The 15,053-nt window shown below is 38.3% G+C and overlaps 1 protein-coding gene across 1 annotated transcript in view; it reads left to right on the forward strand.

The window, feature by feature from the left end:
* The window catches only part of BMPER (BMP binding endothelial regulator), a 321,921-nt gene extending 308,495 nt beyond the window's left edge, over positions 1-13,426 (forward strand). Inside the window, exon 15 of the mRNA XM_068550034.1 lies at positions 13,380-13,426. Within this exon, the coding sequence (XP_068406135.1) occupies positions 13,380-13,384 (5 nt within the window). The 3' untranslated portion in view covers positions 13,385-13,426. The remainder of the gene's footprint in view (positions 1-13,379) is intronic.
* Positions 13,427-15,053: the final 1,627 nt, after the last annotated feature.

Here is a 15,053-nt window from a genome sequence, read left to right on the forward strand (position 1 = left end):
ATGATTTAATCTTTATTTTGAAACTGATTATCCTAAACGAACTTCTAGTTCGTATCAAGGATTTCAAAGAAAATGTGGTATGTTTTACATAAGATTAGGCAACTGGCTTCAGTCAAATAATCCTGTGTAATTTCTGGTTCCCTCTCCTGAAACACATTATCCTTGTTATTGAAAGAAAGCACTTGTTTTTAATAGTTTCTGAATATTATTACCCATTACTCTTATTGTAGTGAGGGCTCTGTGTGTGTGTGTGTATGTGTAACTAAGCTGGGTGCCCTCCACAGAACCCTGGCATGACATAATAGGTAAAGATGGGCCTTCTATGATTCTATTCATCAGTGGAGTCCTTGTGTCTTTGGGCAGAGAAGATGGCTGCATACATCCAATCTGATGGTAGGCCTTGCAGATGAGCACTTGTGACAAGACACTTATCTTCCAATACACTCTGTCCTCAGCTAAGTAGGGAAATTTCCCTAAGCTCAGAGAGACCTTAGTTTTGGAGCTCGGTCCAGGAACAGTGGTAGGAGAGGGAAGACCATGGGTATGACATGAAATGGTACCACACATATTAAGTCTTTCACAAAATGTGAGATTTTATCCTGGGTTCCTTGTAAGAATTCAAGAAGGTGACTCAAATTAAGGAGCAGACAAATAAGAGTGAGAAGCTAAGGTAGCATGGGTTTTGCTTGGAGATCTATGATAAATGGTAACACTAAGGGGCTGACAGGGCTTTATTTTTGGGCTCAGCTAGAGCCATGTGGACAGAAGCAGGAAGGTCAAAAAGGACTGTGACAAGTTGGAAGTGCCACCAGCGAGGAATCAACCATGGCCAGAGTTTCCCAGAAAGTCAGCTCTCATTGCTTGGAGTAATGGCAAAGCTAGGTGATCTGAATAGTCTGCATGCAAGGAATTCCACAGACCAGGAAAGAACTGGAAAGATACCGATATAGAAAACATCAGAGGCACATGCCTTGGTTTTGGAGTGACAACATTATGGCTGAGGAGATGTTACAAGGCAGAGGCATAGAGATACCTTTTTTTTCCCCCCTGTTGGAGGAAGGCCTCATTAACAGCCATGAAGAAAGGAACAAGTCATCTTAACACTCTAGTTGGAGATGGGAGGGGAGATGTGGAGGTGGGCAGTGGAAGTGTGGAGCTCCAGGAATTCTGGTGGAGAGGGCTCAAGTGAGACTATAGATGGTAATCCGTGTGCTTTCTAGTCTCAGATAACTAAGAACTGGGAAACATGAACACTTTATTAGAATTCACATGAGAAAGCAACAGGAGTGAACAAAGTACCCCTCTCCAACCCTTGACATGTACATGAGACAATAACTCTTTCTCTTCCAAGGTCCAGTTCTCAGCTCAAACTGAGACCACCTGTTTATGGGCAATTCATAGAGCAGCTAGCTAATACTTTGGCTTTGAACCACTTATAAAGCCTTCGGTAAAGTAAACTTTGGACATCCCTGGAGATAGTGCCCTCAATCCAACAATGTTCTAACATTGGCCCTGCCCTAGACTTCCATATTAGGTAGCCTAATAAGAAAAAATAAATATGTGGTTGGGAGGAGAGAGGAGGAAGTCTCTCTTGACATGGAAGCCACTGTCCTCATCCTCACCTTAATTCTAGTTCCAGATTCCTATATTGAAATTAACTTAGCACCTCTATCTGTAAGTCTATAAACATTTCACACTCAGTATGCCCTATCCTTACCACATTGACTCTTCACTTTCTCTCTTCATCAGCAGAATATCCTTCCACTCTACCAACCTCTAAACTTGGAAACATCTTTCATTCCTCCCTTAAAACTCTGCAAACCCAATATATCCTTAAATTATTCTGACAATTATTCTTAAAATAGATTAATATCTTGTTCTTCCTTGCCACTGTACAACCATAATCAGAGCATACATCAGTTCACTTCTTCTACCCCATACCCATATGCCCCTGACACCTCCACATGTCCTTCTGCTGTTCAGAAATTTAGTGTGCTTCCCCATTGCCTGAGCAGTCAAGTTCAGTCTCATATCCGCATCAGGGCTGGTTGGCTCTACCTCTTAAATAGTGATATTCCCACCTCTTCTCAGTAAGTAACTTCAATTCTGAGGTCAAAGTCTATGTGTATCCCATGCATTTCCACATTAACACCACTGTTTAGCTAATTCCTGGAACTGGCAACTCCTTTTCTTCCTCTTCCTACTGCCAGCTTTGCTATTTTCTACTGCCATATAAAGCCTAATTTAATTCTCTCCATGTTGGTAAAGAGATCCTTAGCAACTTTTGCCGCCACCAACCTTGAATAGCTGTGAGCTACACATTGGTTGGCTCAGGGTGGGTATTCAATAAACATTTAAATTAAATTATATTCGGTCATATTAATCTCAGTCTCCTTCATGTGCAAAAGTATTGTCCTTTAAACTACAGTATAAGGTCTTTGAACTTAGTAAATACTTGCCAAATTGAATTGACTGACTTATGTTGGAAATAATTTTAAGTATGTGCTTGGGCATAGTCTATCAAACGTGGCCATTTAAACATAAAGGGAATTTAAGGGAATATTTTTCTTCTACAGTTTATCATAGAGGAGGAGAATTGATGTGATTACCCTACTCTTTTTCCCTTTAGGGTACATAATATTCTCTTAGGAGTCAAGATAAGCTCTGTCATTTTTAGCTTTCAATAGCATTATGAGCACACATATTCTGATACATGGCATCATGTGGGAAGACAGTTAAAGGAACAGTCCCTATTTTTTGGATTTCTACATTCTAGTTAAGAAAAGAGTAGTGGAACAATGCCAGACTTTGTGCCCAAATGGATGTTTTTGGCATTGTGCTACAGGAATACATAGAGGGATTATCAGTGGGTACAAAAACAATAAGAGAAGGCTTTGTAGGGAAGACAGGTACTAGAGATGAACCTTGAGTAAAGGGGTAAGATTTTAATGGGAAGGTTAACTCTCTATAAGAATTGATGTGACTCAATAACTCTATCTGTGTCTTAGTACTCCCTTCCATAAAATGAGGAACTTGGGTAAAGTTATTTTCAGGGCTACTTCCAGGGACCCAAGGTAGGGAAGGTGGGTCATGGTGGAGGAGGGACAGTAATCATAGTAAAATAAGAGGCTGAGCAAGTCTGAGCAGTGAAGCTGGTGAGGATTAGGAAAGATCTTTGAGTAACATTTGATCATGAGGAGGTGGATAGCAGGGGCCAGGGGTTCAGGATATTCCAGGCAAACAGTTAAAAGTAGGTGGGGCTATGTTCACTGCAGCACTGTTTACAATAGCCAGGACATGGAAGCAACCTAAACTTCCATCAACAGAGGAATGGATAAAGAAGATGTGGTACATATTTACAATGGAATACTACTCAGCCATAAAAAGAAACAAAATTGTGCCATTTGCAGAGATGTGGATGGACCTAGACCATGTCATACAGAGTGAAGTAAGTCAGAAAGAGAAAAACAAATATTATATGATATCACTTATATGTGGAATCTAGAAAAATGATACAGATGAACTTATTTGCAAAGCAGAAATAGAGACATAGACATAGAGAACAAACGTATGGATACCAAGGGGGGAGAAGGAGGGGTGGGATGAACTGTGAGATTGGGATTGACGTATATACACTACTGTGTATAAAATAGATAACTAATGAGAACCTACTGTACGGCACAGGGAACTCTACTCAAAGCTCTGCGGTGACCTAAGTGGGAAGGAAATCCAAAAAGGAGGGGATATATGTATACGTATAGCTGATTCACTTTGCTGTACAGCAGAAACTAACACAACATTGTAAAGCAACTATACTCCAATGAAAATTAATAAAAAACCAAACAAACAAACAATAAAAGTAGGGAGTGTTATGTGGCTTCTCTCGCTCAGGTATAGCTCCTGACACCCAAATCCTGAGGGTTTTGGAATTTACATATCAGACTCAGCTTGAATAATGGTTTTGAGTTTTAGATAAATGTGTATGTTACGGGGAATGAAGAAAATTCACCTGGATAGGTTGTAAAACTCATTTTGAAGAAAAGAGTAAAATAAGGTCGCACTAGCTACATTTCAAACACTCAGTAGCTATATGTGGCCAGTGGCTACCATATTGGATAGTGCAAATGTAGAGCATGGCCTTCATCACAGAAAATTCTATTGGACAGATCTGCTTTAAATCTCCTAGTTAGTTCATTCTAAGCCCCAGAGGGAGATCAGAGAAGAGGAAACACTCACCCTCCCCAAGCTATCTTTGGTTTCATGACACTTCAAACATTCCTAGTACATCTCAAAGAATGTCACCAAATTATTTTTAAGTTAATTTATTCCAATTCAGGTCAATTAAAACAAAAAAGGTGTCACACTCCAGTTTTTTTTCTGTGAAGAGCAAAACTTGTTCATATCTTCTCAGAAGAGCTATTTGAGCAGGTCTGAAAATAGAATCTGTACAGAGAGTGCAGGTTTGTTTGTTTCACCAGTTACATCACCAGCACCTTTTGGAGACAGCAATGTGTACTTGGCCCCTTGGTGCTGCTAAGGTGTGGTTTCATTGGCCAGACCCCTTTGTCATCCCTCCCTTTGGGTCTTCTGTCTTTTTCACTGAGACTTTCTGGTGCCTTCCAAAGAGTGGGACCCAAGGTTAACTGATGAATAAACAGTACATCCTTATGAAGGAGACATAGGTTTGTCAGGACGGCATCTTGAGTGGAAACTTGCCACCTGGCCTTGGCTCATTATAAAATGGAGTAATTGTTTTGACTAAAATCCCTCTCCACGTCATTTAACAACTTGGAGAAAGGAGTTTCAAAACATAATTAAGCAAATTCACAATTTTTCAGATCCCAATAACGTAGAGAGGGCCTTAGAGAGATTTGCTTTTTGCTGGGACAAACACTGGACCCGCCAGGCTGACTAACACAGAGCTGTGAGAGGAGGCACGAGAGTAAAAAGTGAGGGAGATGAAGGTATTCCTGAGGATGGGAGGAGAAAACAATAAATGCAAAGTGTGTCTCACAAACTCCCAGCCCCTCTGGCAGCTGCCATCTCCCTCTTCATTCCAACCCTCAGGCAGACCTACTGTTATTTCACAACGCGGTGGGAGGGGGGCGGGGCAAAACAGTCACACATCAATGAACACATCTTCAGCCACAGAAAGCATTACTTTCTCCAGGGGTCCATTTGGCTCATTAGAGAACAGAAGCAAGAATCAGTCACATGGCTTGGTTTTCCTCTTCCATGCCTCACATCAGCATAGACTCTTTGAGCTTTAAAGCGCTTCCTTCAACAATGTATTTATATAGCAATAATATTTTGTTCAATGGACTAAATGAGGCGCCAAAGATACTAAGATAAATAAGATGTTGTCTTTGCCCTTGAAGAGTTCAGTGACTATTAGAGGAATATAAAATATCTGGCATGAATATCACCACTTTCACTTCCCTTAACATAGTAGACATTGTTAATTTATTACTCTTTCATACAAATATTGAGTGTCTACTGTGTACTCAGATTGAGCCAGGCACTAGAGATAGTAAGACGTAAAAGTCAGGTAAGGTCTCTGCCTTTATGAAGTCTGCATTTAACATTCTCCTATTGAACTCAAATACGGCCTCAGAATCCTTCTCAACACAGTGCTCTAGTACCACTAATACCTTAGACTGGTAGAGAAGAGAGACCCATTATCTGAACCATGGTCTGGCAGGAGAGAGAGATTCATACATCAAATAATGTGATACTGAGTGAACAACACTACAGCCGAAGTGCACATTAAGTTGTATTGGAACATAGAAAGTGAGTGACTCACCTGTGCCCAGGGAAATCAAGGAAACTCCTAGAGGAAATGCAGGCTTTAGGGGACTTCCTTGAAAGAAGGACAGGAGTCCGTAAAGCAGCTCAGAAGTGGTCAGTGGAAGGCGAGCATTGCAGGCAGAAGGAGGAACAAGAGCAGAGCCCGAGGCATGAAAGGGCACAGGTGATATGCAGGGAACACAAGATGAGCGTCCTTTGTGTGGCCAGTGGTGAGGTGCTGCAGTGGCCAGAGGTCGGGAGAGGGAAGACTGTAGAGGCAGGATTAGGCTCCATCGTGAAAGCTCATCTACTCCACGTTGTAGTGTTTGGACTTCATGCTGATGAAGACACTGGGAAAAGTGATGTGCTCAAACCTAAAAGAGAAGCAGTAGTGTTTAATGTTTTTCAGAGCACGGACAGCAAGCCAAAAGCCTAGGTTTGATTCCATCTCTGCCACCCACTAGCTGTGTGGCCCTGGGCATGCCAGTTAGTGCCTCTGTGCCTCGGTTTCCTCATCTATAAAGTAGAGATGATAAACATAGTATTCACTGCTTTGTGACGATTAAATGAACTAATATATGTAAAGTGCTTAGAACGTTGGCACATGGAAGCCCTCTATGTGGGTTATTTCTATGTTTATCATTCTGTTTTTGCACATTTGGAAGCTGAGGTACAGAAAGACAAAATAATTTACTCAGGACCACAACGCTCCTTTGTGGTGGAGGTTGGATACCTACCCATCACAGCAAACTGCTTTGAACATGAGTGTTACCAAACATTCATCTCTCCCAGTGGATCCTAGAAGATACAGTTTTGTTTGTTTAGATGATGAAGAGGAAGTTAATTCTTTTCAAAACTCTTTGTCATTTCTATTTCCCCCTTTTATCTTAAGATGCTCCAGCTGCTTTCCATATTGTGTTCTTCACTCTGTTGTTCTTTTATTTTAACATGTACCATTTCACTTTCCCAAAACACAGTGCAATTTATCATAATGTAAAACAAATAAATAAATAAACCTGAGCAGAAACACAAAGCACATTTTTCTCCAGGAAATTTCCCTGTTCTCAAGCACAGAGAAAATCCAGTGGCACCTTCAACAAACATATACATCAATAAGTGCGTTAATCATATCACTGTAAGAAACTGGTTCAGCTCTGCTGGAATTTCTTGCTTAAGATTGAAAGAGAAGGCACGTCTTTGAAGATTGGTCAGATCTGTCCAATCGCTGCACCAGTCCAAGCCACTTAAAGTTTTGCAAAGCTTCCCACATTTGCAAAATAAGCACAATGGCTATTAAACTGTTCTCAAGGAGGCATTTTCCTAGCTTTCTATATGTAATAACCAAAATCCTTTGCTCCCCAGATGAATCCTATAATATCTGTGGTCAGAAGAAGAGATTCTTACCATCATTTTGTGTTAAAATCAGGCTGTCTGCCTGTTCCCAAAGTGCTGTGAGTGATTAGGAATCAGGGTCTGTGATCAAGAGCAAGAAGAGGAGTCAAAGTGGATGGGAGAAAAGGAAGTGAGATTTTTAGTTGTAAAGCTTTGGGCAAGATAAACTTTGTAGAGGTTTAGCACATATAGGTATTAGAACTCAAGTTTTCGCCTTTTGTGGAAGAAAAGAGCTGAAGCTTATTTAAGGGGAATTGATGTAATGGGGCATATGTTTGGTATATTCTATTATTTTCTAGAGGAGGGATTTTACGGGTAGAGTGGAATTTGTAAAACTCCCTGGGTCGGAGAAGGGAGGGATTCTATGTTAGGTGAGGGGTCTTCAACACTATGGCTATGCCCAGTGTTACTTAGATTATCCAAAGTGCCATGAGTCATTAAGGTTGCAGTTAGTCCAGTTGGGAGTTGGTTGAAGAAGCACAAACACCAGCCCACTGTCAAGGATCACAGAGTCTGTGGTTCTCAAACCTGAGGCACATTAGAATTTCTCAAGGAGATATTTTTTCTTTTCTTTTTAAAAATTAAAAAAATAGAAACATAATATATTCCTATAAAGTACAAAAAACATAAGTGTATATCCCATGAATATTTAAAAAGTGACCTCACCCATACATCAGCTAGAGCAAAATATAGACCACCACCAGCACCCCTCTACAAGTCTCCCCTGAGCCCTTTACTAGTCAGTATCTGCTGGACCCACAAAGGAAATCGACATCAGACTTGCCTCACCATAGGGTTGTTTTGCCTGCTTGTTAACTTTATTTCAATGGGATTATACAGTATATAATCTTTTGTGCTGGATTCTTCTACCAGCATGATATCTATGAGACTCATTCACATTGTTTTACATATATAAAACAGCTTGCTGTTTTTCACAGGTGTATAATATCGCTATGATAAGAGGTACATACAAATTCATATCTTGTATCTTCTTGTTGAATGATTATATCTTATATCTTGATGAATTTAAAATGTTCTCATAAATGTCTCCTTCATTCCTAGTAATATTTCTTGCCTTAAATTTTTCTTTGACTGATCTTAGTAATGCAAGGCCACCTTTTTATTAGAGTTTGCATGATATGTCTTTTTCTATCCTTTTCCTTTCAAAATTTCTGTGTACTTACTATATATATATAATATATATACATATATATATAAAATCTTACAGGAATATGATATATATTCTACTAATACATATGTATATGAATATATAGAGACTATAGGAATATATAATGTATACTTTAGTTGTTTTATTTGAATAATATAGTCTGGCTACATTTAATGTATTTCCTAATATATCTGGATTTAAATATACCATTTTACAATTACTTTTCCTTTTATCCTACCTTATTCTTGCTCCTTTTTACTCCTTGTCTTCTTTTGTATCAGTCTAGTACTTTTAAATTCCATTTCTATTTTTATTAGCTTTTTATTTACACATTCTTTTATTCTTCTCTCAGTGGCTACCTATAATGGATCCTTAATGGAGTCTACCTTAAGTTAGTACCCGTACAACTTTTCAGAAAATGCAAGGGCTTCATAACACTTTTTTCTATTTATATCCTTTTCCACTTTTGTGCTATTGTTGCCGTTTTCCTTTAATTTGACATTTATTTGAATAAGATATTACTATTATTCTTAAAAAGGGAATATTCATTTAATTTACTCACATTCCTCCATTTTTAATGCTATCGGTTCCTTCTTACCTTTGCTTGCTTCCATTTGGGATTATTTCTCTCCTGCCTGATAAATTCTCTTTAGTATATACTTTTTGGTAGAGTCTTTTTTGGAACAAATTCCCTCTGTTTTTGTTTGTCAAAAAATCCTTGTTTTACCTCATCTCTGAAAGATATTTTTGGTAGGTACAGAATTCTAAGTTGGCATTCTAAGTTGGCATTTTCTTTCTTCACTGTAAACATGCCAGTCTCTTGTCTGGTGGCTTCCATTGTTTCTATTAAAAATTCAGGTGTCAGTCTTATTGCTGCTCTTAGAAGGTCATGTGTCTTTTTTCTCTGGCAGCTTTTAAGATTTTCTTTTTGTTATTATGAGATGCTGAGGTGTGATTTTCTTTGTATTTATCTTGTTTTGGGTTTAAGGATTCTTGAATCTGTGGCTTTATTTTTTTATAAATTTCAGATAATCTTTGGCCAGTGTTTTTTTTCACATTTCTTTTGCTCCATTATCTCTTCACTTCTTCTTAGAACCGAATCACATAATTTAGACATTTTTGCTACATTCCATTTGAGCCTTACCCTTTTTTATTTTCCACCCTTATTATCTGTATATACTTCAACCTAGATATTTTCTAATGACTACCTTCCAGCTGCTTAATCCTCTCTGGTTTGCCTAATCTGCTGTTATACTCATCTATTTAATTCTTAATTTTAGTATTGCATTATATTTGGTTCTAGAATTTCCATTTGATTCTTTTCTATATATTTTAGGTCACTGGAGGAATGATCCAACTTTTCACCTTTTTCTTGAACACGTTAATTGTATGTATTTTAAAATCCATGTCTGATAACTTCAGTATTGTGATTACCTATGATCTGTTTCCACTATGCGTTGTTTTTTTTTTTTTCCTTTTTCTCTTGCCTCTTAGTCATTTGGTCCAGTTTCCTGGCATGCGTATTAATTTGAATACCAGACATTATCCATGAAATAGTCTGAAAAATAGTCTGAAGAAAATGGGGCTCTAGAAGATTTTATCTTCTTCCAGAGTGAACTTAATAGTCTTCCAGCAGGCAGACAGAATATAGGTAGATCACCTTAATGCAAGCAGCAACTGCTGTAATGTAATTTTAGGCTTTTTGAGGCACACATATTTTTTGCTTGCCTTTACCTCTAGGGAGTAGCTCTTTTTTGGGGGGATTTCAACTAAAATCCTCAGACATTTATAATGGCCTCACCTCCCTGACCGGCCCAACTCCTGTACCATGAGACTGCCCGAATTTCTATTTAGCTTTTTAGCATCTCAGCAGATGCTTTTTGCTTGTTTTCTTGGCTGCTAGTACTGCCTTCTCCTCTCACTCCATGCACCACTTAAGAACTGACAAATGCCTTAGAGGAAATGGTGTACGTTTGGGGTTGTTTCACTTACTACTTCCAAATCTCATTCCTTCCTTTGGCAAAAGTCTAACCTAGGAAGGTGGATGGATGAATTGTGTCTCCCCCAATTCATATGCTGAAGCTCTAACTACTATTACCTCATAATGTGACCTTATTTGGAGATAGGGCCTTTAAAGAGACAATTAAGGTTAAGTAAGGTCATAAGGGTGGGGCTCTAATCTCATAGGATTAACGTCCTTATAAGAAGAGGAAGAGATGCCAGAGATTGATGTACACAGAAGAAAAGCCACGTGAGAACAGAAAGAAGGTGATTATCTTCAAGACAAGGAGAGAGGCCTCATTAGAAACCAAACCTACTGATACCTACCTCAGTTTTGGACTTCCAACCTTCAGAACTGTGGGGAAATATATTTCTGTTTTTTTAAACCACCTAGTCTGTCCTATTTTCTATGAAAGCTCTAGCAAACTAATATAGAAAGAATGCTTGGAAACATATTTTCCACCTTTAGAAGAGTGTTCGTGGTGCTGTGCTGGCAAGAGATAATAAACAGTTTCTCAGAATCCTCCGAAGTTGACAAATGAGGGGGTGTGTGCATGTATGTTTGTGTCTAAGAGAGGTATTGTGATGATGAATTTATGCATTTGACAAAAATGTTGTAATGGAGTATTAATGCTCAAATCATACCACCTTGGTCACTGGGAGCCTCTTCAAATTGATTTTTAACTTCTTTTGGCCTGATCCAAGTGGTCTCTAAAAGCTTCCTTACTTTTTGGAATGACAAGACATTTCAGGTTTATGTTGTACATTTCCTGCTTTAGATCCAATTTAAATAGATCAGTTTCTTCTCTAAATTCGCGGGAAAAACACAGGCCAGGTGGTAGGGCTGCTCATTGCTATTGTTTTGGTAATTGTTCCTATGCCTTTTCAGTGGACATGGCTAGAAAATAACATAAATCATGAGTTTATACCACTGATTCTGATATACATCTAAGACTACAGGGACTTTACACACTTCATTGACTTTAAAATGTATCTCCTTTCTGCAACATCGAAAATTCTAGTTCTTAGTGTAGATGATTCTGTTGAAGCCATTGGTCCCCTGCCCAGAGCCTATTTATTTGGCTGGTGTATACATCCCTCCGTGGGGTTAGTATTAGCAACTAATAGCGCACGCTATGCTCTTCTCTAGAAAAGTGTCTTGATGAATGGGAGCCACGCCCCTTGGGGGGCCACTATATTCTTCTCTGAGAGGCAGCCTGTAATCAATAGCTGACTAATATCGCGTTTCAAAAGGCTTCCCCCTTGATTCAAAGGCTATTGTGGTGTTATTGAGGGCATAAATATTATATCTCTCATATCTTCATAGTAAACTGTAGTCTTTAGTGTTAAAATTATTCTTGTTTCTTCTAAGTATCTTGTTATTTCTTCTGCTTCTATTTACTTTCTATCTTTTAATTGCATTGGTTAATGCCTCCCTAAAAGCTTTCCCTCAGTTTGCTCATTTTGTCACTTAATTTAGATCTCTATTTGAGGTCAGTTTCTCAGGGAAGCTTGAGGCTGTACCGGCACCAACACCTCTAATCTCCTCTCCTGCTTTATATCTTTCTTCAAAGCATTTGTCTTTACCTGAATTTATACTAAATATTTATTTGTTTACCTTTTTCTTATCTCTCTCCTTCCTGGAATGTAAGCTCCCTGAAGGCAGGGATTTCTTTTTCTTCTCACTTCATTTCTAGCGCCTAGAACCAATCATTTATGACGCAAGGTAAACACTCATAGATTTATTTGTCGAATGCATTAAAGGTACTTGCCTAAAGCAGAAGATATGACTGCCCTTTCACAAAAGATTTCCTGAGGGTAGACCAGCTATATGAGAAGGCAGAGTGAGGGCACCTAGAATCTAAGTCAGAATGAATTATATAATTTGAATATTTGGTAGGTATCGGGGAAAGAGCATCTGAGCCATCTATTTATTTACATGATGAGAATATTTCTGCCTCTGAAACTGAGCATGTCTTTGGGTCTTTGTATCCTCTCCTCTAAACAGGATTTGACTGGGCAGGTGGCAGTGCCAACAATCTTCCATTTCTAACCAACCACATTCCTGCATAACTAACCAACCACATTTCTGATGGACACCTTTGTTAGACCTAAATGTCTCCAAATCTTTGGTCTTCTGTAGTCACCCCTGCATTTAATACCCCAATAGAGTAGCTTGGACCATCCTGAAGCAAAATGCGGTAGCACTTTGAGACACTCAAGTGTATGATTGTGTTAGTGATATATTCGGTCATACGTCGCTGTGAATTCTTGCCAGCATTCCATACATGCTAATAAAGATTCTATTAACAACACTCTGTACCTTGCTTAACTACAAATGAGACATCTTTTTTTATCTTCTCAAAGCATATGCATAATATAGTCTTTGTTCCCTTTAGACTTTTCTGAAGATTGGGGAATGATGGGGTTAATATTAGGGGTTATAATTACAACAAAGTTTGCATTGAGAATCAGCTATTACTGTTCTGATTATTCATTGGCAATTTCCTAGCACAGACAATTTATTTCTCATTGGCCATGTCCCTCCTTAGGCCCCAGCTACCGTCACATTGCACAGTTATGTTCATCCTAGACAATTTCACTTATTCCTTTGTCTCTTATTCTACATTCCAATGTCCTATCTTGACCCACCAGTGGACAGCTCCAAAAGTCTTGTTATTCTTTATTTGCAGAGAAATTTAATTCTTTCTTTCTTAATTCTTCTCCAATATAGACTAGCCTAGAGAAAAAGGAGTGTCTATTTTTCTCAAAAAGATCAGTCAAGCTTTTTTCTTTCTTTGAAAAAAGAAAGAGCAAATCTCTACCTATGAAGAATCATTCTGAATTTCTAAGTCTACTGCTTAGAAATGTTCTGACAGCATCCGTCTATTTGGGTTTACTACTTATTGGGCCAATTATAGTCACTAATGTGTTTCGAGGAAAGTATATATTTCATAGTATGTTTTAGGTGCATTGACATTGTCTCTTATTTTCCAAATATCCCCAGATTGTTATTTCCCTTCTGTTGCAGGTTGAACTGTGTTGAACTGTGTCCCTCCAGAAGATATGTTGAAGTCCTAACCATAAGTATCTGTGAATGTGATCTTATTTGGAAATATGGTCTTTGCAGATGTAATTAGTTAAGGTCATATTGGATTAGGGAGGGCTGTAAATAAAATATGACTGGTGTCATTATAAGAAGTAGAGAAGACACAAAGACACAGACAGATATAGAGAGAGGGCCACATGACGACAGAGGAAGAGATTAGGGTTATGCAAGCCAAGGAAAGTCAAGGATTGCCAACAACCACCAGAAACTAGGAAAAAGACAAGGAGAGATCCTCTTGTAGAGCTTTCAAAGAGAGCATGGTCCCACTAACACCTTCCCTTTGGACTTCTAGCATCCATGACTAAAAGAGAATAAATTTCTGTTTTAAACTACCCAGCTTGCACAATTTGTTCTGACAGGCCTAGAAACTAATACTAATGCTGATTTATGTCCTACATCTATTCTTGATTAGATTTGCTTCTTCTATTAAGAATTTAAAGAAAAATGTTCATTTTTACTTCTTTTGAATTCATTGATTTATGCTTGTATTTTTATTATTTTCTTCTTCTCACTGTTCTAGCATTTTTCTGATTGTATTCTTATAATTTTCCTATGATTGAGTAATTAATTCTGCCATGACACATGAACTCCAGTGGTTAAACTTGACAAAGATTTATTGGGCACACCTGAAAAGTTCAGTGAGGCTTGACCAGCCTCCTCTATCCTGTGGTTACACCATCTGAAACACTAGCCACCATGGTGCTGGAGTAGCAGGAGATGGAGGAGACATACAGTCTTTTAACTCTTAACTGCCTCAGTCCTGGAGAGATACTTCATCCACTCATATTTCATTGGTCAGAAATAGTTACAAAGCCTCAGTATGATCACAAGGTAGGGTATGGAATGTAAGGGAGCACTTAGAAAACTTATTCAGTACTGTGTGTTTCTGCTACAATCTTCTTGGTTATTTGCTTTATTAAAGTAGGTACTTAGCAAATGTTGCTGTCATGTTTTAAAATGAGGAAACTGAACTATACGGAAATAATTCCAGTTTGCATGATAACATCTTCATCAAGTGGCATTAATCATTCATGCTAATGTAAGATTATCCTGAATTAATAAGGAAACCATATAACCAAATTTTACTAAAGAAGATAGATCAATATAATTCATTTCAATACAATTTATTGGGTGCCTACTATGTGCCCGATTTTTCTTTCCTGAGTGAATGATACTTCAGATCATAGGAAATATTTGACTAGCTATGTCAAGTAAAGCTTACCAAAAATGCTTCATTATCATAACCAGTTTTTTTCTTTATAAAGGTAAAAATTGTATTTTTCTAGCTTTTCATATACCTACAGTAAGTCTCATTCATGAAAGCTGACTCATCAGCAATTTCACACTCTTAAAACACAAAAGCTTTTCCACCTGCCCACTGTTCACCAACAATAAGTTTCCAGGCGTGGGCAAGACTGTAAGCTACCAACCCAATAGCCATACTCCTAATTTTCCTTGCTAATAGAATGTCAATACTATTTGGGGTGCCAAGTAGATCCAGATGAAAATTGCTTCCTGGTTTCCCTTGCGTTGCTGTATATATTTAGATGTTTTGTTATCGGTTGAATAAAAGTTCATGCCTTACATTCCTAATTT

Source organism: Eschrichtius robustus, chromosome 8 (genome assembly GCF_028021215.1).
Source record: "Eschrichtius robustus isolate mEscRob2 chromosome 8, mEscRob2.pri, whole genome shotgun sequence".
NCBI classification, from domain to species: Eukaryota; Metazoa; Chordata; class Mammalia; order Artiodactyla; family Eschrichtiidae; genus Eschrichtius; species Eschrichtius robustus.